Source organism: Mercenaria mercenaria, chromosome 7 (genome assembly GCF_021730395.1).
Source record: "Mercenaria mercenaria strain notata chromosome 7, MADL_Memer_1, whole genome shotgun sequence".
Classification (NCBI taxonomy): domain Eukaryota; kingdom Metazoa; phylum Mollusca; class Bivalvia; order Venerida; family Veneridae; genus Mercenaria; species Mercenaria mercenaria.
In genome coordinates, this window is record NC_069367.1 from 33,047,758 (window position 1) to 33,075,713 (window position 27,956).

General features: G+C 34.3%; 2 protein-coding genes across 2 annotated transcripts in view; both read left to right on the forward strand.

The window, feature by feature from the left end:
- The window catches only part of LOC123554561 (uncharacterized), a 39,499-nt gene extending 11,803 nt beyond the window's left edge, over positions 1 to 27,696 (forward strand). The window contains exons 4-5 of the mRNA XM_053548050.1: positions 24,250 to 24,415; positions 26,030 to 27,696. Coding sequence (XP_053404025.1) covers positions 24,250 to 24,415; positions 26,030 to 26,472 — 609 coding nt within the window. The 3' untranslated portion in view covers positions 26,473 to 27,696. The remainder of the gene's footprint in view (positions 1 to 24,249; positions 24,416 to 26,029) is intronic.
- On the forward strand, positions 9,779 to 20,154 carry LOC123554562 (uncharacterized). The gene is made up of 4 exons (XM_045344794.2): positions 9,779 to 10,347; positions 10,916 to 10,952; positions 14,464 to 14,574; positions 16,283 to 20,154. Exons 1-4 carry the CDS (start codon positions 9,955 to 9,957, stop codon positions 16,711 to 16,713), a joined length of 972 nt encoding a protein of 323 aa, XP_045200729.2. The 5' UTR covers positions 9,779 to 9,954; the 3' UTR covers positions 16,714 to 20,154.
- Positions 27,697 to 27,956: the final 260 nt, after the last annotated feature.

Below are 27,956 nucleotides of genomic sequence, written 5' to 3' on the forward strand. Positions count from 1 at the left end.
CCAGGCAGTTGAGCTATACTCTAAATGGGGTCTCACTGTTCCCTGGTATACTGTCTTGAGTATTTGCTCATTTGCTTCCAACGTTGTTCCAGCAAGTTTGCGCATCATGGCAAGCTTCCTACGGGCCTTCCCTTCTGCTTGACTAATGTGAGGCTTCCAGGTTAGCCGTTTGTCAAAGGTCAGTCCGAGGTATATTGCCTCGTCTGCTTCAATCAGCGAAGTATTTCCCATCTTGATTTTACCCGCCCTCTGCTTTGACAACAAACTGAGTCTGATATTAGGTTGCTTGGCTGTGTTCTTTGTTTCAAACGAATCTTTTCACAAATTTTATTAGTATTAACTAGTATATTTGGTTAGTAACGATTCCGACTGGCCCGTGGACGGCCGGAAATACAATACTTCAATCTGAAAACTGCCAACAAAAACATGTATTCATAAACAGTCCAAGTATGCTAATTGTATTACGTCGTGCTTTGAGTTCAAAAGAAAAAGAGATAAAGCATTTTGATGTTACAAAGCATTGATTTTTCCAGTTTAAAATGAAAACGAATTTCGCATGTCCAGGATCTATGATCATCTCCTTAAAATTGAAACATATTTTTCTATAGTAATAACAGTCGGTATATAGGCCTTGCAGGTTGTCCTCTTCCCCACCCCACCACCACACACACACTCTACTCCGTAAACAAATTATCAGGAATTTACTATTTTTGTGACAGAGCTCATCGAAAACGAAATGCCCCCCTTGATGCATTCAGTAATTGTTCAAGGAACAGAAATGATTTGCTCACTGTAAACAAAAGTTCTACTGTTCTTGTTCAATGTAACCTTGACTTTTGCCATATTGACCTCGAAAACAATAATGGTCATCAGCTGGTCATGATCAACCTCCCGATTAAGTTTCGTGATCCTATGTCCAAGCGTTCTCAAGGAATCATCCGAAAAGAATTTAACTGTACCAGGTCAATGAGACCTTGGCCTTTGGCCTACTGACCTCAAAATCTATAGGGATTATCTATTGGCCATGACCAACCTCCCTATTAAGTTTCATGATCCTAGGCCCTAGCGTTCTCAAAAATATTGTCTGCGCTCAAGAAATTGTCTGCAAACGGTTTAAATGTTCCAAGTCACTGTAACCTTGACCTTTATCCTATTGACCTCAAAACCAATAGGGGTCATCTGCTGGTCATGATGAACCTCTGTATCATCTTTCATTATCCTTGGCCCAAGTGTTCTCATGTTATCTTCCAGAAACTATTTAAATGTTCCATGCCAATGTGACCTAGAACTTTGACCTAATGACTTCAAAATCAATAGGAGTCCTCTGCTGGTCATGACCAATCTCCCTATTAGTTTTCCTGGTCCTAGGTCAAAGCGTTCTTGAATTATCGCTCGCAAACCATTTTACTGTTCCTGGTCACTGTGACCTTGACCTTTGACCTACTGACCTCTAAATCAACAGCTGTCATCTGCTGGTGATGGCCAACCTCCCTATCAACTTTTATGATCCTAGGCCCAAGCAATCATTCGGAAATCGTTAAACTGTTCCGGGTCACTGTGACCTTGATCTTTGACATGTTGACGTCAAAATCAATAGGGCCCATCTCCTGGTCATGATCAACCTCTCTATTAACTTTCATGATCCTGGGCCCAAGCATTCTTGAGTTATCAGTATATTATCGTTTAAATGTTCAGGGTCACTGTGACCTTGACCTTAAACATTCAGATCTCAAAATCAATAGGGGTCATTCGCTGGTAATAACAAACCTTCCTATCAACTTTCATGATTCTAGGCCTAAACGTTCTTAAGTTATCATCCGGAAACGGATTGGTCTACATTCCGACCGACCGACATCTACAAAACAATATACCCCTCTTTCTTCGAAAGGGGGCGGGGGAGGGGCGGTAGGGTGGGGGCATAAAAATGTGACCGTTAAGTCATTTTGCATAACATTTTCATATGCTTGCATTATTTCGTTCTGGAAAAAGTGCCACCCACCCTATCATATGAGAAAAACAAGATTGATAGTGGAATAAATACGCACTATATATATTCAAATGAGCACTTACGAACATTTTCTAGTAATAAAGGGCTGTATGTATTTTCATGCAAACTTGAGTTAGGCCTCACCGTCACATTTTTGTGTTGTAATACCACACAATTTTTGCCTTCTGAGCTATGTATTCCGATATTGTCTTTATATATATTAAAATAGTTCACTCATAGATAGGAGCCGGGGATATTATGCCAAAATGCCCTAATATCAGTGCATTGACATATAAACATATAATAAACGTTTGCTCCGAAATATAAGAAATTTACTGGGTGTGAAAAGATAAAAGTAATTATATGAATTTAATCATTTTACTCCGAGTCAAATACAATTTATTTCAAAATTGTAATTAACTCCCAGATGCAAAGTAAATCTAATTCTTGTTTTATAACAGGCAGATATACATCATAGCTTGTAGGTTAGTATCATAAATGCAACATTCTATGATGTTTTCATTACTCGCTCGCAAACCGTTTTACTGTTCCTGGTCACTGTGACCTTGACCTTTGACCTACTGACCTCAAAATCAACAGTTGTCATCTGCTGGTGATGACCAACCTCCCTATCAACCTTTATGATCCTAGGCCCAAGCAATCATTCGGAAATCGTTTAACTGTTCCGGGTCACTGTGACCTTGATTGATGGTGGAATAAATACGCACTATATGTATTCAAAAGAGCACTTACGAACATTTTCTAGTAATAAAGGGCTGTATGTATCTTCATGCAAACTTGAGTTAGGCCTCACCGTCACATTTTTGTGTTGTAATACCACACAATTTTTGCCTTCTGAGCTATGTATTCCGATATTGTCTTTATATATATTAAAATAGTTCACTCATAGATAGGAGCCGGGGATATTATGCCAAAATGCCCTAATATCAGTGCATTGACATATAAACATATAATAAACGTTTGCTCCGAAATATAAGAAATTTACTGGGTGTGAAAAGATAAAAGTAATTATATGAATTTAATCATTTTACTCCGAGTCAAATACAATTTATTTCAAAATTGTAATTAACTCCAGATGCAAAGTAAATCTAATTCTTGTTTTATAACAGGCAGATATACATCATAGCTGTAGGTTAGTATCATAAATGCAACATTCTATGAGTTTTCATTACTCGCTCGCAAACCGTTTTACTGTTCCTGGTCACTGTGACCTTGACCTTTGACCTACTGACCTCAAAATCAACAGTGTATCTGCTGGTGATGACCAACCTCCCTATCAACCTTTATGATCTAGGCCCAAGCAATCATTCGGAAATCGTTAACTGTTCCGGGTCACTGTGACCTTGATTGATGGTGGAATAAATACGCACTATATGTATTCAAAAAGCACTTACGAACATTTTCTAGTAATAAAGGGCTGTATGTATCTTCATGCAAACTTGAGTTAGGCCTCACCGTCACATTTTTGTGTTGTAATACCACACAATTTTGCCTTCTGAGCTATGTACTCCGATATTGTCTTTATATATATTAAAATAGTTCACTCATAGATAGGAGCCGGGGATATTATGCCAAAATGCCCTAATATCAGTGCATTGACATATAAACATATAATAAACGTTTGCTCCGAAATATAAGTAATTTACTGGGTGTGAAAAGATAAAAGTAATTATATGAATTGAATCATTGTACTCCGAGTCAAATACAATTTATTTCAAAATTGTAATTAACTCCCAGATGCAAAGTAAATCTAATTCTTGTTTTATAACAGGCAGATATACATCATAGCTTGTAGGTTAGTACCATAAATGCAACATTCTATGATGTTTTCATTACTCTCTCGCAAACCGTTTTACTGTTCCTGGTCACTGTGACCTTGACCTTTGACCTACTGACCTCAAAATCAACAGCTGTCATCTGCTGGTGATGGCCAACCTCCCTATAAATGCAACATTCTATGATGTTTTCATTACTGCTGTATCCTTTAAGCAAAATTTTCCTAGTTAGATACTTTATACTTTTACATCAGGAAGTGTTAAAAATGAGTATTCAATATATGTGTACATTGTATTGGTCGGATTCTAAAACATAATGCAAACCAACTGTGAGGTTTAGGAAAAATGATAAAAAGATTTGTTTAAGATTTTAATTGTGTCCTTGTAGAGGTCTAGAAGGTAACAAATATAATGCAATAAATGCATATATACTGTTGAAATGCACTTGTACAGATGATTTTTCCTATTCAAAATTATGTTTTGAGATTAATGGACCGTTATAACAAAAAGTAAAACAAAAACCTGTATATGTTATCTTATTTTTTCTGCCCGTCATCGTGTGACAGACATAGTGATTATCACTATAGTAAACAAGTAGAGTTTGGATGCTATCCTGTAAAGTCGCAGAAGTAATTTCTTTCAGGAGTTTTTAAGATAGCGGGATAAAGAAAGGACCAACTGATATATATTTGTATCAACTGAATTTTCTATCATGGTACTATGAATACTACAAACACATTTTACAAATAGTCCTTTATACATGTATGTGTTTCTTGTAGAAGAAAAATAATGTTTACATTGCATTTATTAGAAAGTAATGGAGTCTAAATCCTATTCAATTGTTTAAGCAATAGTTTAGATCTTTTTTTACTAATGGCTATATACGGTTTTTCTGTATTGGTGTTTTTTTTTTGTTGTTGTTGTTGTTTTCTTTTTTTTTGTTGTTTGTTTGTTTCTTGTTGTTGTGGTTGTTGTTTGTTTGTTGTTGATCTTGGATTTAACGTCACACTCACAAAGTTATAGTTCAAATGGCGACGTTTAAGCTTTGATGGTCGGAGAAGATCCTCAGTGCCCCTCCGTGCATTATTTCATTAAGGGCAGGCACCTGCGTAAGAACCACTGACTTTCTGTAAGCCCGGATGGATTCTCACATGAAGAATTCAACGCCCCGAGTGAAACACGAACCCACATCGGTAAGCTGCAAGTGATTCAAGGTCAGAAACCTTAACCAAACGGCCACGGAGGCCACTGGTCTATCTTTTAATATATGAACTGAAAATGAAAATGAATTAGTATTATACAACCTACGTGAGTAGGGAGACTTTGTCATTTCTTTTGCAAAAAAAATAGAAGTCGCGTATTTCAAACAAATCATCTAATATTTTTAATTATGATTGTTTTTTATTTATTCGGTGCAATCTTGAAGAAAACCGGACTAATACACACCTTTCTGACTTCCCTAAAGAACTTCTTTCTACTATTACTTACCTCCTAGTTAAAGCCTTGAAACAAATACTTTGTATTACTGCTGTTCATAGTTTAGTTGACGGGCTTACTTTATAATACCTTTCACATGAAAAGTTTATTTCGTGATGAAAGTAATTATTATAATTCATAAGATGATCTTGTGAAGTATTTCCATGCAAATCATTTGTTTAGATATCGTATTCTCCATAGACAAAATCGTACAGCTTATCAAAGATAGTCGGTTACTAATGAATGAACTTTACATAAGTTTATATGTACGACCCATCTATTATCTAATACACTCAGAATATGTAATATGTTAATTCTTAAATTGCTTAATATTTCATTTTATAGTATATCCTCAATGAGAAATCAACACATAATGTTTAAGTTGACCCTTTTCTTTATTTTTTAATCAAGAAAGATTACAATTGTGCTAAGAAAAAATATTTTACATATATTTACAGACTACCTCATGTAAGAATCCTAGTATAAGGTGTTTGTAAAAGTTCCCTTTGCTTTTTCTGTAGCATTTTAAGAATTCATCCTGTTATGCTGAAAAAAAAAATGTTCCGAACCTGGAGCGACAGACAGAAATAAATAAAACGTGCGGGCCTCAACATCATAAAAGGCACGAGACAGGAATAACAGTTTGACTTGTGAAGTATTAGCAAACACGTGGAAACTCATTATTTATGCAACACTGCGGAAAGCAAACGATGAACGGTTAGAATACTAAAATATTTTGACTAGTATGCCACTAGGCTGTACGTCATAAGGCAGGAAAAACATTGCCTATAGATATAAGCTGTAGATGTGAAAAGTATGAAAGGCATGAAGGGAGTCAAATTTCCAAAATTTACAGCAATTTCAGAAGACATCCAAAGCGGACAATTTCATCATCAACACCAATCAAGTATATTACTAGCATACCGCCATTTCTTGGTAATTGTCTGAGGCCGGAGGCAGATACACGACTAGACTAAATGAACTTACTTATAAACAGTAGTTAATCGGGTGCAGGTAATTGAAAGTAAGTTTATCTAAGGGTCAAGTACGGAAGCCCTGGAGGGACAATTGATTTCTTGATAAACTTTAAATGAAAGGATAAGTTTAATACTTACTATTTTGTCTCGACTTATCATCCGAAGTTCATTGACAACCTTCCCATTTTCAGGATAATTAGAATATTCACAAGTTATTGTTCTAAACGTGTTAGAAATCTAACATGTTGCCGCTAATACGTAACACAATTTGAGGCATGGTGGGAATAAGGAGCTAGGGTTTATAAGTGATTAACTGGTTTAAGCTCCCCGGTGCTGATTTTGCCATTGACGGTTTAAAGGCGGTGCCCCTCTATTCATTTATGTTTCCGTCGCTTACAAATTATAAATACATACAATGGTGTCTCATTTTCCCTGGTTTTAGGTGTAGACGTAAACTGTCATTGATGAGCGCATTAAACTACTTCCTCTGAAATTGTAAACATTTTTAGTTTAAATATAAAACCGTTTAATTTTTCCGAAGAATGCATTTAAACGTAAAAAGTATGATTAACAAGCAAATTCAATGAATTGGTATCCCCCGCCGAAAGGGTTTGCGGTGAGGAATGGCAAAAAATATAACTGGCAAAAAGTTAAGGATGTTACTTAGAAGCAAATAATTTCATTAATCAAAATCATTTAAACAGAAAATGAATGCTTTTTTCGGGTGTGGGGGGTGGGGGGGGGGGGAGAGTGGGGTTGACCGGGTGAGGTTACAAAACTTCACATGTTGATTATAAATATTGATATATTGATGGAAAATTAAAAATGAAAAAAAAATGGAATTTGGGGGGGGGGGGGGGGGGCGGGGGCGGATGCATGATCAGGGTGGTGGGCATGACTGAGTGGAGTGAGGTGAGGGAACTGTACAACTTTGCATGTTGATGAAATATTCAAGAAAGATTTGAATTTTTTTTTTTTTTTTTTTTTTTAGGGGGGGGGGGGTTGGGGGGGGGGGTGACCAAGGCAACAACTTCACGTGTTTATAATAAACGTTCATAGAGACAAATGAAAGAAGTTTAATCAAATTCTACCAATTGGTTGGTTTGTTATGTACAAATCTGTGGATTTTTTAACAATTAAAGGGCAATAACTCTAAGGGAAACAGAATAATAATAAAAACAAGAGGGACCATGATGGTCCTGAATCGCTCACCTGTCCCCACATGACCCAGTTTTGAACTGAGTATGATGTCGGTTTTTCTATTATTTGACATAGTGACCTAGTTTTTGAGCTCTTGAACCTGACCTAGATATCATCAAGATAAAAATTCTGACAAATTTTCATGAGGATCCATTGAAAAATATGGTCTCTAGAGAGGTCAGAAGCTTTTTTATTATTTTCCCTACTGACCTAGTTATTGAGGGCACGTGACCCAGTTTCGAACTTGACCTAGATATCGTCAAGTGAACATTCTCATTAATTTTCATGAAGATCCATTCAAAAGTATGGCCTCTAGAGAGGTCACAACGTTTTTCTATTTTTAGACCTACTGACCTAGTTTTTGACCGCAGTTGACTCAGTTTCAAATTTTATCTAGATATCATCAAGATGAATATTCAGACCAATTTTCATACAGATCCTATGAAATATATGGCCTCTAGAGAGGTCACAAGGTTTCTATATTATTTGACATACTGACCTAGTTAATAAAGGCACGTTACCCAGTTTTGAACTTGACCTAGATATCATCAAGGTGAATATTCTCACCAATTTTTATGAAGATCCATTCAGAAGTATGGCCTCTAGAGAGGTCACAAGGTTTTTCTATTTTTAGACCTACTGACCTAGTTTTTGATCGCAGTTAACCCAGTTTCAAACTTGACTTAGATATTATTAAGATAAACATTCTGACCAATTTTTAAAAAGATCCATTTACAAGTACGGCCTCTAGAGAGGTCTAAAGGTATTTTTCATTTTAGACCTACTGACCTAGTTTTTGACCGCAGTTAACCCAATTTCAAATTTGACCTAGATATCATCAAGATAAACATTCTGATTTACTTTCATACAGATCTTATGAAAAATATGGCCTCTACAGAGGTCACAAGTTTTTTATATTGTTTGACCTACTGACCTAGTTTTTGATGACACGTAACCCAGTTACAAACTTGACCTATATATCATCAAGATGAACATTCTGACTAACTTTCATGAAGATCCATTGCAAAGTATGGCCTCTAGAGAGGTCACAATGTTTTTCTATTTTTAGACCTACTGACCTAGTTTTGCACCGCACGTAACCCAGTTTCGAATTTGACCTAGATATCATCAAGATGAACATTCTGACTAACTTTTATAAGGATCCCATGAAAAATGTGATCTCTAGAGTGGTCACAAGCAAAAGTTTACGCACGGACGCACAGACAACGGACGATGCACGATCACAAAAGCTCACCTTGTCACTTTGTGACATGTGAGCTAAAAATTGACGGGCATCATCATGGTATGCTGGTTCATGTTTATTTCAAGTTTTATAAAATTCTATCTCATACTTAATGAGAAATTGCTGCAGATGGACATTTTTTGGCATTTTTCATTAAATCAAGGGCAATAGCTCTAAAGAAAATTGACCAATCCAAAAATAAACTTAACGAGCATCATCGCAGTATGTTGGCTCATCTCAAATTTCATGCAATTCTACCTGGTAGTTACTGAGAAATGGTTGTGGGTGGACATTTTTGGGCATTTTTCAGTAAATAAAGGGCAATAACTCCAAGGAAAATTGACCAATGCAAAAGAAACTTGACGGGCATCATCGGACGGACGCATTGACGAACGTACGCATATACACCGAACAGCCATTTGGTTATCTATGTCTTTGTTCCCTTACGGGCTCGACAAAAATGAAGTTCATCAAAACATCTTCTCTCAGAATGACAATTTTTCTATAAATCACTACAATAAACACAGAGTAAAGAAAGTGCTATGTAGATGAGCTGTTTTAAAACATTAACAATATAAACATGTGTCAATTTTCATTACAATTGTTATTGTTTTGTCACAATTAAAGATATAACATGCTCATTTTTATAATAAATATTTCATTTAAATTAGATTGTTGGCTATATAACCTGTGGACATATAGCTATAATCATTGTTATCATAACTAGTGCTATTTTAAGTAGCAGTGATTTGATAAAAAGCTATTATTGAAATTATAACTCACCAATAAATGTTTACGTTAACACAGTATCAATATTCATATTGTGTTTAACATAAAACACTTATTTGTGAGTGTTCAACGTAACACATGGTACTGTATAACAAAAATTATATTAGCTCATGTGTAGCCATTGTACCTATTATTGGCAAAATACCATAAAGTAATACATCTCATGTGGTTTAAACTTTCAGGTTAACCTACTAAATCTTTAAACGCAGTTTATTTTAAACCAATAACCGTATTCTATAACCTTGATAGTGTTGTAATCTCGTTTGCAAACTAGACTGCAATTTAATATGTCGGTAACATAAAAATAGAACCATGTAATGATTTAACTGGATAACTGAGGGGAATATATTTCAGCCATTTTTGAATTTGAGTCTTTGTGTTTTCCGTTGCTTTAGATTAAATATTTCAGCTTAAGATACTCTTTTTTTAAATTTAGTTTAAAGGACCGCTTGTGTTTAATAACTTCACAGGAAGAGAGAAGTAAATATGGGCGATAAATCGAAAGAAGAATTTGAGAATAAAGAAAACGAAGCGTTAAGAGGACCAGACGCCGAAAAGGGTAAGCGTAAGCCATCTTTTAAGAGAGAATGTTCCTCCATTAGCAGCAGAGAAATAGAAAAAGACAGACGAAGATACAATTTAGGGATAGGTCTATTTTCTGTTTTGAACGTTCTCTTGATATCATTGATTATAATCACGGGTTATTACGTCTTCTCTGAGAAGAAAGTTATCGTGTTGCGTGATGCCGACATATGTGTGCCCTGTGAAGACTTGAGACTACATCCGGATGACAAAATAGAGGGAATCGAAAGGCGAGGGGAAAACAAAACAACATGTTGTATGAAGGAAGAAGAGGGATCAGATGCTCTTGTTGGATACGTACGTAATTACATGTCATACAATAACATTAAATGTATATGGAAATCGAAAGTACTTTATAAATTGCATACCTTTTTATTTTTATATTATCATAAAGGTAAAACACAACTATGGTTTAACAATATAAATAAAACTGAAATAAGCCGTATAAAAATACAATGAATTAATTTATTAACAATAGTTTTATCTCAGTTTAAAAAAATCATGATATAAATATAAGGAAAGAATGAACTTCCCGCAACTTTCTGTATAAAAGTATCAATAAAAACTGGTTTTATATTCTATATATGACGTTTTGATTTTAGCTGAACATAATGGGAGTCAGTCAGTCAGTCAGTCAGTCAGTCAATTCTTTATTTAAAGAGTGTAACCCATTTAGCAAAGCTAATCTTCCATGGGACCCTCTTACGACTAGAATGAACGACTAGAATGTACAGTATTGTGATCATATTAACAAAGTGATTAATCTGTGATATTTTTTTTCCACTGATTCAAGACTACAAACCATACAGATACATTTGTGTTTAAAAAAAAAAAATTACAAAAACTTTACAATTTATCATTACAGTTCATCGATCACTGGTTAAAGAAGAAACTAGCGACTGGTAAGACATTTAACTCTAATAATTAAGAGTTTATAATTTGAAAAATGTAGTCATCTGCTCTAACATAGTAAACAAATATCTGGTACCGTAACAAGTGAATCTTTATTGTTAATATATATTTTTAAAGTGTATTTAACTCTTTTGAAGTATCAACAGGCGCAAATCAAATTAAATTTATCGAAGTACTTTTTCATATGTGTATAAAATCTAATGTAGAAATTCGGTTTAATTAGATAAGTATGGAATTGTTGATATTCATGACATGTGTATTGATACGTTAACAATTACAACATGCAAACAAAAATGTACACGAGCGTAATACACTTTATGCAAGAAGTTTACTTTGATAAATCTTATTAAAATAAATTGGGCGGAAATACAATGCATGTACGAACTTATGCACAAATATATTTATTATTTTAAAGTCAACTTCAGGTATATCACGTTACAAGATAGAATAGAACAAAAATCAATACCTGTACATAATAAACATACGTTTGATCAAGTAGATATAAATATCTGGAGTGTGATTGTGTAATGTATTAAGAAGAGTTAAAAACATTTTATCTTTTGCAAATCAGAATTATGTCAGTGAATGCATCACAGAATGCAACCCGGTCCGTAAACGGAGAGTATTCGTTATAACCCTAATTGGTTTTATATGATGATAAATAAGCAGGCTCAAACAAAGCAAGTCTGCTATTATATTGTTTGGTAACAAAGGATCTTTTCAAAGATTTTATGTAAAGGAGAAAAGCCGAAAACTGTCCATTATGTGAAAGAATGGACAAATCGAGGCGCAACGCGCCGAGATTGTCCATTCTTTCACATAATGGATAGTTTGAGGCTTTTCTCTGACTTAAAACACGGTCCTCACGACACAATCAAGATTGTCGTGATATTATATAATGTCTGTTATGTTGCCCTCTTTGAGGCAAAGACAATTCATTGATATGTGTCTAGGTGCTAAATAAAAATACCAAGTCGAATGGAATTTAAATTAGATTGCATATAAATATTTATTGCAATTAAAAGTTTTTTAAACACTAATGATATTCAGTGCTGATTCTTAGGAAAATTTCGAACATATCTCGTTTTGTCATATTTATGAATGATTTGAAGTACCTTTACAAAAAGTAAAATTACACTTGGCCTTACGATGTATAGTTGCCCATGCTTTGTTCGTGCTGAGTTTGCAGTTTTATATAAATCAAGTAATTTAATAAATGACGGGTCCAGGTGAAGACATTCTAAAATGTATGTATATGTATTTTATATCGTTATTAGAAAACAATCGTTCTTATCTTGTAATTACGAGATATTCTTTCAATTTTATTAGAAGAAATGTACCCGTATCACAGGAGATCTTTACTCGTTATGACTCATATCTTGTTTTTACGAGAAAATATTTCGTTATTACAATAAATAGCATCGTTATTGCAAGACAATTATATTCAAGTTCAATTAAGATCATTACGGCCAAATTTTCTGGTAATACCGAAATGTGCAGTAAATCTTTAGGGAAATTGACGTTGTTTTTTTTGTATTTGTAGTGGAAAGGTGAAATTGCACATTTCATGGTAGGACTGCAACAAATGTCAGTTATGGCACAAATTTAACCAATTTTACACGAACACTGCATGAAAAAGATAGGTCTGCAGCATTTGAAAAAGAAAGAAAAATGTTTCAGCTCGATTATTTAAAGAATGGGTGGAGCTATTGGACTCCAGTTTGTTTAATTCTGTCCACTGTTTTCGCGTTTAGGGCACAGCCATTATTTTATCTGGGGACTATATGCCGCTTTTCATGGATTTGCACTCTAAATTACATTCTGGTATTTATAACATGTGTAAATGTTGAGTTCTGCTCAACTCGGGGCTAGAGGGCGTGGACGGTAGCTTGCACTTCCACTACCGTCCATGAACAGGCTCAATCAAACCGAGCCTGCAACATTTTCGTTTATGTCGACCTGTGGTTTTCCACTTTTTATTTCATCCATGCGTCGATGTCCGCGTCGGCGTCCCGATTTGGTTAAGTTTTTGTATGTAAGCTGGTATCTCAGTAACCACTTGTGAGAATGGATTGAAACTTCACACACATATTCATTGAGATAAATTGACTTACACTGCACAGGTTCCATAACTCTACTTTGTATAACTTTTTATTAAGGTTTTATATGTAAGCTGGTATTTCAGTACCTACTAATGAAAATGGATTGAAACGTCACACACTTGTTCATTGTGATAATCTGACATGCAGTGCTCATGTTCCATAACTCTACTTTGCATTTTTACAAAAGTATGCCAGTGTTTCGACTAAACAGTTGTTGGTTAAATGTTGTATGCAAGCTGGTATCTCAGTACCCACTAATGGGAATGGATTGAAACTTGCACATTTGTCCATTGTCATGAGCTGATATGCATTGTACAGGTTCAATAACCCTTTTTGCAATTTTACAAAATGATGCCCCCTTTTCGACTTTAATATTCATTCAATTGACAAGGCTGTTGAATAGTCAAGCGTTGATGTACTCCGACAGCTCTTGTTTTTACATTACGTTGCCTATTTTCATCTATTTTTGACTGAAAATGCCATACCAGGTGTATATCTGTGATACTTTTCTATTGCGATTTAGGAGTACACAAAGAGGACTTTATTACTTTCTAACGGTTGAAGCTTTAAACTAACATTCTGTAATTACTTTTGGCACATTGTTTGATTTTCATTTGACTGATAATTTGTGGGGCGATTTGGGTTAAAGTCATACGTCCCTCTTCAGTTTTTTTTATTGCAGTTACAAGTTCTGTAAAACGTTGCAGTTTATATTTCGAAACTTTCGAATTTCTTAGGTTAATGAACTCACACCTCTCAACGTACAAGGTTGTTACTATGTCTGTCCATTATTAACCTGTACCTGTCCATTCTTTAAGTATCCATTATTTTAAGAATGGACAGTTACAGGTTAATAATGGACAGGTATAGCAAAATAATCATGTGTATAGAACGGTGTCGGTACAATAACCTATATAATGGACAAAACTAACAAAGGATTACATCACAACCGTGTTTTAATACGAGAGGTACTAAAATATGTGGCACTTTTCATGCCCCCTAGCACCGGTTTAAGCGGAAATTTATTACAATTTCCATGATCCCAAAGGATCGGAAATATATAAAAACACTCAGTAAAAGTATGGAGACACTTTTTACAGCCACCACAAGTTCTGCTGTTATGATGAAAAGTCCCATGGGAAGCATGGAATGCGACCAAGCAACATGATAGCATGCTTCGTTTGCTTGATTTTGATCATGAACAAAGTACATTGTAGTTATAACAAGATACAGTAAATTTAATTGCTTTGATATGCTCTTACACATGAGGTAAACAATGCAATGTGCAGTGTGACTCATTTCATCATTTTCTAATAGTTCATATTTACAAATGTTGAAAACAGTTCGTCGTTGGATATGTATATTGAAATTATACTAACCTAAAGCTCTTTCTTGGCAGATGACCGACAGTTCATCCGTTACGAGTGTAATGATGAAGACAACTTAGACAAGTCCAAATCGAAACGAAAACCGATCATCAAACTGGTTGGAAAAACGGAAAAACAAACAGGTATATTTATCAGTTTCAAGTATATTCATGTATATATCAAAGAAAATTTTATAAGATACATAGGTTCAACTTTAACTCAAATATTTCGTAAATAGATTTTATTCTAATTGTAGAATATATATAATTTGGCTAAATATAAAAAAGTACAATTTTAATGTGTGTGTAGATCTACATGTACACTAACTGTCATATAGTACTAATTTTGTTAGAAAACATTATTATTAAGTTTTTAATGGAATAATTATTCGCTTTTTGACTAGTTACTCATTTATCAAGTATTTTCTTTTTAACCTAATAAACAATACTTTTAATGCACCCGCCATAAAATGGGGTTGGGGCATATAGTGTTACCCCTGTCTGTGTGTGTGCTTGTTTGTGCGTTTGTTTGTGTGTTCGGGAAAGGGTGGTGTTCGAGTCCGGGCCATAACTTTGACCTGCATGGTCCGATTTCATAATAATTTCACACAAATGATAAGCATGGATAGACAATGTGTCTTGCGCAAGAACCATTTCACTAGCTCAAAGGTCAAGGCCACAGTTCTTGGTTGAACTTAGCCAATTTTTACTACATATATACTGATAATGTGTTCTTCGTGTCCGGCCCATAACTTTGACATGCATGGTCCGATTTAAAAATAATTTGACACAAACAATAAGCATGGATAGACAATGTGTCATGCGCAAAACCAGGTCGCTACGTCTTAGGTCAAGGTCACATTAGAGGCCAAATGTCACGTACAAGAATGACATTGTCCTGAGCATTTCTTCTTCATGCATGGAAGGATTTTGATGTAACTTGGCTCAATTTTACACCATTATGAGATAGAATGTCATGCGCAAGGACCAGGTCCCTTGTTTAGAATTACTTTCCTTTGTTGTTACTATAAATAGCTTGTATTGTAACTTTTTTATTACTGGTCGTAGGGAAAAATCAAGAGCACTTTTCTGTAGTTCTGTATGTTACATCCAATTTTGAGATGTATTTTGACCTACCTCTACCAGTTAAGGATTTTGTGTGGACTTAGAAATTGTTTTTTTCTTTTTAAGATTAACTTCCCTTAGTTTTTACTATCAATAACTTATATTGTAACTTTTTTTATAATTGACTGTAGGGAAAAACCAAGACCACTTTTCTGTGGTACAACATAGATGTTACTTTCAAATTTTAGGTGTATTTAGTTTTTTTTGTGGACTTATAATTTTAACAAACGATAATTCCTACACACCCACAGAATTAAAATTTAATTTGCATATGCAGGTGCTAGTGTATATTTGATAAGACGGGCGTATATTGCCACATTTTGGCACTCTTGTTGTAAATAAATATGGCCAAGGCTCCTTCTTTTAGTTCGTGAGCAGTACCATGCCAGTGACCTTTCTCATGTTGCGGGGGCATCCGTGTCTGTGACAAATTTCTAGTTAAATGCATAAAATATGTTTATTTCGTGTTTACTGTATAGCTTTTTGTGCCTTTTATAATGATGAAATTGAGGAATAATATAACATAAATGTTCAAAGTTTTAAATGTAGTTTAAATGTAAAGATCGCAGATGTTTACACATTTATGGTTATATATTAATAATTTTATTTCATAAACTAGTATACATCTATGACATCGATGAAATCACAGCTCATAATCTAATTTAATTGCAGAACAACAAATCTTAGATTGTAATATTTTCTTTAACTGTACAATTTTTTTTTTCAGCCGAACACCACAAGTTGCGCTGGGATGGTGACTCAGAAATGGCAATTAAATCAGATGAAGGTGGACTTACCCACCACAAACAGCATGGCTTCATTGAAATAAAGAAATCTGGACTGTACCAAGTATACAGTCAAATAGTCCTAGACCATGATATGAACTCGCAAAGTCAACACAATGCTCCGGCTATCTACCAGCACTCTGTCGTTCTCATAGAAGCTGGGACAATGCATGACAAATATGCCAGAGAGAAGATTATTTTGAAAACATCGAACTCGCACTGTGCGAGTAAATCGAATAGACAGACAATTACAAGTTACCTTGGTGGCGCCTTCCAGCTTTCAGAGGGAGATAAACTAGCAGTAAAGGCTCACAACAAAACAGAACTTGTTCCAGTGCCTCATATGAACTTCTTTGGTGTCCATATGCTGTAGACAAGAAATTGGTAAATCCAATCCAATTATCAAATATCATTTCTAGCTAATTTCCATACATCAGAACATTTACTTTTAAAGCTGAGAAATAAATGTGGTCATTTCTGGACACTTTCAATTTATTTGTATAGGTGAAAACAAATCTCATTTCTAGTAACTTTTAATACGTTCCAACATTTATTTTTATATCATTTTAGCTAATTTCCAGACATCGGGACATTCATTTTTATAACTGTAAACAAAATGTGGCCATTTCTAACTATTATATATATACATTGCAACATTTATTTTAGTAACTGTAAATCAAAAGTGATCGTTTCTATCTACTTTCCATTAAAGCTGAAAACCTTAATTAAATCATTTTAGCAACTTTCCATAGATCGCAACATTTAAGTTTTATAACTGAAAATTAAATGTGATAAAAATACATATCAAATTTTGACATTATGTGTGATATTATTTTTCTGTTTTTTGAATGGAAAATTGGTGTCACAGAATAATCTTTTTCTAATGTTATATTTCATAAAGTATGGAGTGTATTATGGATAACAGTAAAGTCAAACCTGTGTTAAAACCACCTCTGAACAGAGACACCTGGCTTTAAAGACCACATGTTTTATTTCCCATTTTAACATTTACAGTGTATTTTAACCTGTGAATAAAGACCACCTCCAAATAAAGACCTCATTTTGGCTCTCCCAAGGGTGGTCTTTGTAGACAGGTTTGACTGTATTTCATTTAAGTTTAGCTGGTCGAGGTCGAACATGCTGATAAATTGTTTTCAAATTCAAATTGTAGATAGTTATTGGAGGATTATCCAAATAAAAACTGAACAAACTTTGTAATGTTTATTGCTTTAATTTCATAAAACATATCTGGGATTGTTACATCTTGAATATATACACGACATCTGAAATCCAATATTCGTATCACGTTTAAAGCTGTTTCGCTGAAGTGGCAAATTAAATATAAATATTCTTTTTTGACAAAGTAATAGATAAGGTAGAACATGTTTTTTTATACTAGATTCACTTTAGAAACCTCTCATTGAAAAAATATGCAGTATTCATTTTCATTTTGTTTGTTTAATTTTTATGCTTGTCAAATTATCTTAATATTTTCATAACCAGTTAAGAAGGTAAATATTTACTATAAGAAAATTAACACAAAAAAAAATATTAGTAGAAAAGAACCTAAAATATACGGTAATTTCGACAGATGAACAAACTTCATTGGTTAACTTTCCTGAAATATATCTTTCTTTTAAAGTTGACTGTATGTTTGTAGCCTGATGACTAAAACGAAATTTCCTGAATTTGTTGAAATGATAAACAGTTTGTTTTTTTTAGTATTTTGTCCATTTCTGAAGCCATGCTAAATCATCATTTGAGCCGCGCCAGGAGAAAACCAACATAGTGGCTTTGCGACCAGGATCCATGCTGTTCACTAACAGTTTTTTCTAATTGCAATAGGCTTTGAAAGCGAACAGCATGGATCCTGACCAGACTGCGCGGATGCGCAGGCTGGTCTGGATCCATGTTGGTCGCAAAGCCACTATGTTGGTTTTCTCATGGCACGGCTCATTTTATAGTTCATATCAGTCGTTTAACTTCCTTGTCTAAACCAGGACAAGATCCCCATTGTTGGAAATATGGAGGCATAGGATATTTTATCAAAACCTGTTTAATATGAAGTTGTTTTTGATGTTATTCAATGAGACTGTGAATACGTATTCTGGATCTTGTCGGACCAATGCTTAGACGAAACTTTCCAAAATGATAAACTTTGGTTTTGTTCAGTATACATATCCCGTCTCAACAATCGAGATGATGATATTTTATTTTTGTATAGTATATATCCCGTCTCAGCAATCGCGATGATGATTTTTTGTTTCTTTTTAAACCTGTGGTGCCCGATATGCCGGTCGCATTCGTTCTGGCTATAAAGTCCAGTTCATTTCTATAAAATCAGTATACTATTTAAACAATTTATAGAATATTTATACATGTTTATAAGGACGTGGAAAAGTGACTGTTTGTTGTGTGATGTCATAATGTTAAGAATAATTTAGAAATTCATATATAAGAAGACATTTACTGATTTACGATGCATGTTTACATCTTCCTCCATTTTCTTGGACAAATAGCTATTTTATGAACGTTTGCGTAGATCTAGCATCCACTTGGAGGTTAAACACTTTTATTAGATAGGTTGTTACTTTGTCTGCATGGGCCAAACAGAATAAATGAGCCAGACAGTGAATATTCTTATTTTTTGTACTTGTATATTATTTGCCGACATAATATCATGAACAGTGATTTGTAATTCTTCTTTTAGTTTTTGTGATTCTAGTAAAACTAGCATTTTTTAAAAGCGCCTTATATGTTTGTATATAATTAAATGCTTTGTTCTTAAAAAGAAAGGGACTGTATGTATAAAAATACGTTTAATTTAACCATTTATATATTTTCTGTACTTCTGATTGATTAGTCACATAAGTTATCATGCATGTATTTAATGATATTGTTTTCTATGCACATGTTATGTAAGAATATATACACAAACTTGTTTCTTTCAGAAAAAGTAACAGAAATTATCTAGAGAGGTTTCTTAGTGTAGAAATATACATTTTAGCTTTTGATACACACTGAGCGCTCAAAGTGTATTTTGTAAAGAACACAGAGCTTTTGTTTTCAATTTCAAATTTTTGAAATGTGCATGTTTATAATTCTGTCACAACTGAAATTACAATGAGAAAACTGGAATGTTTACTTTTTGTAGACGTGACTGTGTAGGGATATACATATTTCGCTCTGTCTAATAAATATTTCTAGTGTACAGGGCCCATTTTGTATAGAATATCTAACTTATTGTTTTGTTCGTTTCTAAACAAGGTCTATATATAACATGGGTTATATTACATGCATAGATAATTATGTCAGACAAAAGTTAAAGTTTGTGAAAAATATTTTTGAATAAAAGGTTTTGTGTTCTCCAGAAAATAGACCATTGACCCTCAAAGTATTTTATAAGAAGCAGACTTTACATTTCTAAACAAAGCAATCTCGCTACTTTTTTCTGAACAATTCATAATAATATTATATTGAAGAGAAATACACTTAAGGGGAGGTAATCAAAATAATAACATGAAACTTAATAAAACGTTATATTGAAGCATGTTGATATATTGCCATAACTTTGTTAATTATTTTTTTCTATTTCAATATTGTTTGTAGTGATCTCAAGGAAAATTATATGCATACTTTTTCAAACAACATTCATATCCAGTGCTAGAATGTGTAAACTTATTTTGAATAATGAATTATAGTATATCAAATCTAAAATATCCAAAAAAAATGTAAGTATCTTCAAAATCTGTATTATTTTGTTTGTTTCTGTTATTCTAGGTTTGAATTTGAATAAAATGTTATTTAAATGTTATTTATTTTTTATTTAATGTGTTAACTATTTCATTGGTCTTTAAGTAAAGAAAATAGCTTATACTAGGTTATGTTCGTGACCAGTTTCAAAACATTAGAATCAGCGTTTGATATTGCACAGCTACTGAGATTTGTCCCATACTTCAGCGCTCCGATCTTGGAGCCTGGTACATTCGCTCACCTCGGATGTAGTGAGACATATATGTAAAGCCGGGTTGGAAAGCCAGTGCATCAAACCTCTGATTCTGGCTTCATTTTGTTTTCCGTTTTTTGCTCTCCCAAAAGGTTGATGGAGGAGGAAGCCCACAGATGCCCTAAATGACATTATTTCTAGTTCGGACTCTTGGGGCTGAATCACTGACCTTCAGTAACCAAGTTAGATAGCTCTCTCGAAAGGAAGATTTGATATTTATCAATGACAGTGTAGCATCGCTAAGAGTAATGTCTGTTATGAATGTCATGGAAATGGTTTGATAGAGCGTTCATAAAATCAAGGTAAATCGGGAACTGGTAGGTATGAATTGCATAAGAAAATAACCCCCTGTTTTTAGTAACGTCTAACCCCCTGTTTTTAGTAACGTCTACAGTCAATGGCAACATGATAAATAATTTGCTTTTATTGCATTGGCGTCTAATCAAACAAACTTAGTATATCTATTTTATACATTGGCAGTACTAACCTTTTTTTTTCATTTTCCGAAAATTGTAGGCCGCTAGCTATTCTTTTCTCAGCAACGCAGAAACCAATACTGCATATATTCCACATATCTCTCAGGTACTCGGTACAATATTTAGGACCTACAGAGGAAGAAGTATGTAAATGTGATTCTAAGAATATATTCACTGAGCACTTCGGACTTTAAACATTTTGTACAAAACAGTTGTTGTGAAAACGTTTGACCTGTTACTGACTCATCTGGATCTGGTTTCAGGAAAGAAATTAGTATATTTAGAATATGTGGGAGGAAGTTTACGTGTTAACACTAGTTCACTAGTAGGATATCTCTTGAAAGTGGGAAAAATTATAACGTATTTTCTTTCCTAATTTTAAGCCAAAATAAAATAGATATAATTGACAAAGTACTTGTTTTAAAACATGTATCCTTTAATTTCTGTTTCACAAGAAAACATCATAATAAGTACATATATCAAGTTGTCACCATTTAATGTTGTTGACACTGTTGTCTGAAGGAAGTTATATAGAAAAAATATAGGGAAATAAATAAAGTGCAGTAGTTGAAAACGGATCTTTTATTCAGATAAAAAGGGACAAAGTAATGGGACCTGTGGTGAAGTGGCTGGTAATTATTGTACTAGGTTCGGTTGTTGTCGATTTATCTATCGTTCTTGTGCTTGTCTGGTCTATGCCAGACCTGCCGACAACCATTAAACATGACACCGTATGTCTGCCGAATGAACAAGGAAAATTAATATGTGGCAAAACACCTCGTATTCTACATGAATATCTTATGAGAGTAAGTGTTTCAAGTGTTATGTCTTAATATTATTTTATAAATTTACTCTAAACCTGTATAACAAAAAACGGGCAATGTATTCTTATCTGTTATCCTGTCGGATCTTTAAAAAGAAACGTTTTGTTTTATTTATTTCCATTTCTTTTAATTTCATTAACTTACTTTGACTTACTTTCTTTACCTTTTGCTTCTTTTTCGCTTCTGATTTTTTATATCATTGTTATATAATTTCTTAGGAAATGTTGCTTTAATCATTATAATTTCAGAGAATTGCGTAAAGGTTCATTTTTTACTTTCCCGTGTTCCTTTAAATCAACATATTTCACAATTGTACGAGGTTTGAGACTTGCTACATGATACATGATAAGGCAAGTGTTGGGGGAGGGGGTGGGTACCGGGTATATACTTGAGGAGAACACTTAACAGACAAGATATTTCAAATTAACTTATCTATCCTGCGCCGAACACAACATCCTGTACCGAAAACAGCAACATTCGCCAGAAATAGCATTATACTCCGAAAATAGCACTCTACTTGTGCTCTGACAATATCATCCTGTGCCGAATACAGTAACATGCGCCGAACGTTTCTCGTTACATCGTGTGATAAATTACTCACGATTGGAATCCTCTTCGAATAATATATGAAAACAGGAAGAGAAACTGAAAGGACTAGAAAATGTATTGAACTATGCATTCCTAGAAACCTGGTTTCCCACTTTTATCGTCATAAGATGAATAAGAAATGTATTGTGTGAGTTATCAATCACAAACGGAAATTCCATTATAAGTAGCAGTGACAGAGAATATCTAATCTTTCCTTCAACCTTTATCATAACTGAAGGTATTTTGCGGAAGGTAGAAATTATATTTTAAGAAGCGTAATGGCAAACGCTTTTTCGTCAGTGCAGTAGTCTTACACCCGACACCCTGTTTTACTGTTAATGAACTAATTGAACAGGAGTGGAAATTTTATTTTAAGTTACAATGACCTTGACCAAAGAGGGTCTAAAAATACCTCCAACATTTCCAGTCTGTGCACTTACATATTAATATGTGCACCTATATACTGATCTGTGCACCTTTACACTAATTCGTGCACTTGAATATTAATTTGTGCACATATCCTTTCCGCAGCCTTAAAGTACTAAAACGTATTAGCGTCTGATGGCCCTTTCACGCTTCCGTAGAAACAACATTTATTACACGAAACTTATTTTGAAAACATTTCTGAAATGTCTAGGTCTGCAGCTCTCAAATACGGTTATATCTTACATCTGAGGCATATACTGACACTCTCAGACAACATCAAAAATGACATTTTGAGTGATTTGATGAAGTTCCAAAATTATCAATGTACCCTTGATCCGTTACGGAGCCCTGTGGGATTTCTGTTTATCCAGAGCTAAAATATTTTCTCGTAGATTAAACGCAGACATGCTGTACTAAAGACCAGGTAATTTCAAATCGTAATAAAGTGCTGAAAATTGGCTCCCCAATAGCAAAAAAAAACAAAAAAAGAAGTCCACGCGCATACATTTAGACGGGGTGACCCCTGCGCGTGACCCCTGACTATCTACGAATCAAACTGCGGCTTTCGTTTTCAAGTTTAGCATTTCTACTTTCATTTTATTTACTTCCGGAAATAGCTGAAGGTCGAGTGACGTCATTTTCTGTGTTGTCAAAAACATACATATGCCTGGCGAGATTGCATAAATATGTGCTGGCCGTCCTAAGGATATACACTAATTTATGCACCTGCACACTGATCTGTGCACCTATAACGTTGAACAAACAGAACTTTGCTAAATGCTAATGATCTTTACAGCATCCCGAAACCAAACCTTCCTTCCGTTCAATGTAACATGCCCAAGCAACAAGTTTCACTGAAACTGTAAATGAAAGGTAATAAATGATTGTTTGTTTTCTTGTCTACATTTAATATGATTACAAATGTCGAGGATGTTAAAAGTAATTTCTGACATCCTGAAAGGAAAGAAAATACAGTTATACAATGCACATGAAACTGTATTCTGGATGCAAATAAAAAACTTTGGAAACCTGGCTGCGTGAAAACAAAGATAAAATGCATATATCTGTCTAACACAGAAAGTGGACTGAAACAAAGATGTGCAAGGGGTCCATATAAAAAATCACATTTATGAAAAAAGCCACTAGCTAAACCGTTATAGGTCAAAGCTCTTAAATTTGATTCTGTAAAGGTAGGAAATATAAATTTCTGTTTTTGGTCAAACCAACAAAAACTTTTCCCGGTGATCAATTTACAGTTATCTTCATGATTTTCAGATTCATCTTCCTTATTTAAAGATTCGTTTTCTTTTCTTCTTTTTTTTTTTTTTAGATTGATCTTCATGATTTTCAGATTCATCTAATTTTTTTTTCAGATTCAATTTCATGATTTTCTGATTTATCTTCAAGATATTTTTCAGGTTCATATCATGATTTTCAAATTCATCTTCTAAATATGATATGTATTCATTTATTTCAGACAGACAATCTCTTGTTATTACGACAAAATAAAACGTGACCACCTGAGACAAAATCTGGTAATCTCTAACATTTTCTCACGTAACTAAGGATACTGTATTAATTCGCTTTAGGTTATATCTAATGAGTACGAAAGAATAAAGCACGAAGATGAAGAAAGACAACAAAAATATCTGGATGAAAACAGAGTCCGCTTGATGAGCATTTATGACAAATACTACTGGGAGATGAAACCTGCAGCTAAGGTGACTGGGAAAGAGCATCCGGATCTTAGAGAGGGTAAGATTATTCCGGCGTAGTTAAGAGCTGTGATCAAATGAAAATTTTATTGTGAAGTGATATAATCCAAACAGTGATTTGTTGCTGCATAAGATCATTCTTTGGAGTTCAAATGCGAAGTAACAAACAGTGATTTCTACTTGTTTAATGGGAAATAAATCGGGTCGTGTTAGAATGGCAAATAACGGTAGTAATAGTACAAGCGGAGTGGTCTCTCTTTCTACATTGAAATAAATTATGTGTTTCGAAGGCCTTTTCAGTATCTTTTGTCACCAAACTATGAAAATTCCTTACACTTTATGGTAGATTTGTGGACGGATCTATGATTTCATGTTAATCGACGAATTGTCTGACAGTGGGTGCATTCGCATGACTACTCCAAAATTCGTTTGCCTTACAATAAAAGACTCGCGGCCGCATCTATTAAATCTGAAACAAATGTCTTGATTCATGGTCGATAACGCGTTTTCTTGCAAACTATTTGACTGAAAGAATGTTTCTGTTTTTCTTAAAACGGAATTGAAGAAACTATAAGGGTATGAAGACTCTATAGTTTTCACTCAATTTTATTATGAGTGAAAACTATAAGAGTCTTTGAACATTCGATACCCCTAAGGGTAATAACTGTGTTGTAAGGGTATGTGTTTGGCATGTTAACCCCAATAAAAAAATTAACCACAGACGAAGCCTTGTTACATCAGATGGACCATTGGTTTGTAAAGCAAAAGTTAGGATATCTCTTTTACGTTTTTGCAGAGATATCAGTATTAAATGTTGTTGAACTACTAACTGATTTTGAAATGAAGTAACCTGAACGATTATCTAAGATTCATGCAATAAACATTTAAATATATAAAAGCAGTGGCACTTTTAAGTGAGTGGCTCTCGTAGGATATATAATTTTACATTTATCTTTTATTCTAATAAGACAAATCATACTTTAAGCTATCTTTATTGTTACACTCTAACAGCGCTAACCATATTTGATCTATGATTTTACGCATAAAAATGAAATTCGAAAAAAATATGTTATAGCAGTAGCATGTTTAAATTGATTTAAACACTCCGAAGAGCTAATAAGGTCCTCGGAATGATTTCAGAAGTACACATGTCGTCCTGTTGAAATTAATACAAGTACGCTTCTGCTCCTTTTTTATTCCTTAAATGGTGTGTAATAATCAAAGAAGTAATCAAAGCACTGAACAACAATTACGTTTCTGGCAAATGTTTGAGTGTCTTGTATCTCAATGCAATGATTCTTTTGTTTGTTTTTGTTTTGGGTTTAACGTCATTTTTCAACAGTATTTCAGTCATGTAACGGCGGGCAGTTAACCTAACCAGTGTTCCTGGATTCTGTACCAGTACAAACCTGTTCTCCGCAAGTAACTGCCAACTTCCTCACATGGATTATCAGAGATGGAGGACGAATGATTTCAGACACAATGTCTTTTATCAAATCGTCACGGAGAACATACGCCCCGCCCGGGGATCGAACTCGCGGAGACCAACGCTCTCCCTACGGAGCTAAGCGGACGGGCTCCCTCAATGTATTGAAGTCAAAATCTTTTTCCTACGGTCTTTAATGTAACACTTCATATGCAGTTATATTTTCAGCTGATGTTGGTCAGGAAATGACACCAATCAGAGTATGGCGACACGGCCGAGAACTCTATGACACAAGTGGCTTTCTAAGATACGGTATCCGGTACAGAAATGGACGGCTAGTTGTACCGGTTTCCGGAACATACTTTATCTATTCCTTTGTTGACTTCTTTGAGCCGTGTAACCCCAAAACGGGAAAACCAAACATAAGTGATGCAAACAAACCAATAAAACATGGAATCTATAAATTCAACATTCTTTCTGAGTTAGAAACGGAAGTAGTTTCAAACCTGCAGCCTCACACTGTTTCCGGAAACAGATATTTCAATTCCTACAGTAGCTACGTTTCATCACTTGCTGATCTAAAAGCTGGCGATGAAATATCTGTAAAGGTTAGCAACTTAACGTATCTGAAGTATACAAGAGATAATTACTTTGGCTTAAATTTGATATGACGCGACATGAAATATGTAAATTCACAGACTTTGAAAGACATCTTTATACACAGAGCTGTCTCAGTTCGTATTTTCATTTTCAGGATATTGTTATTTTGTTTCATTCTGCATTTGTTATTATTTCTTGATATTTCTATGATAGCTGTTAGGAACACATAACATTTTTTTGTTATTATTCATGTATCTATTTATTCAACATTTTATACAAATGCGACTTCGGGCACTTTTATATAAGTTTGAGATTATTTCACAATCAGGTTCATTTTAAATTGTTTTGCATAACCATTATGTGCATATACCATCGTGATTCGCAATCTTTCTGCTCACTGCACTGTAAACTTGATGTGATTCTGATCATACAGTCAGTCAGGAGTTACGCTACTTCGAAAGAACCCGGCGCACGGTGATCATATTTTAACGACGTCGCGCCTTCATTGAGATGCTTTCATTTGGTTTGCATTATTCAATATTTGTAAATTTCTTTTATTAATTTTGATGAACAACACTTAAGCCATAATGAGTTGTTTGGTTAGAATACTGAAAAGTATGAACACTTATGCCAAGCATCCCAGACATGTGTACTTGGTCTTTATCCAAGGCGTCATTCATTGACGATAACGCTCACGGATTTTTTGTTTTCGCCCTTCACCTTCGCTGTCTTTAAGCAAGTATGGGACATTTGCGAATCGTTTGTACCACTTGAAAAATCAGGACACAAATGATCGAACATTTTTGTGGCGTCTGCTTCATTAGTTTATAAATGACAGTTGCTTTTCACCAAAATTTCTTTCTACATAACAAACAACCGCCTGATTATCTAAGCGAGTCGATGACGACATAACATGCATTATAAACAGTGAAACTCACTTACTTAAAATGTTGTTTACTTTCGCCTCCTACGTCCGAATGATGGCACACTCTAGGTGCATGTCGCACTGACGTGTTGCTGCACTTCGACGTATTTTTCTGGCGCAGTGCTAATAATTATAGCGATAATAGATAATTATTAGCGATAAAATTTAAATCATGTCAGACAAAAGGCGACTGCGCCGGTAATGCGTAGCTATGGTAAATAAAACGTTCAACGCTCTTCGCCTATCAGCAAAAAGGTTACAAAGACATATGACCAAATACGAGAAAGATTGCAAATTACAATGATATTATATTTCACACAGCTGTTGACACAATGACCATTATGTGCAATAAAGAGCCAGGTCTAGTCAACATTGTATTTGTCATTTATTGAATGCGGGTTCCATTAAAAGCTTAATTTTATCTCTTCAAAATTTTTATACTTAACTAGCTAAAAACTATAAAAAGAGTCTAAACTAACAAATAACTAGACAAAAACCATACTTTTGTTACACCTTATCCTTATAACATGTTTTACTCTCAAGGAAATGAAATAATATAAATTTCGATGAAAGCTTTGTAGGACCACATTCGTAACAGATCGCATTTGTAACAGGTGTTACAAATGAGAT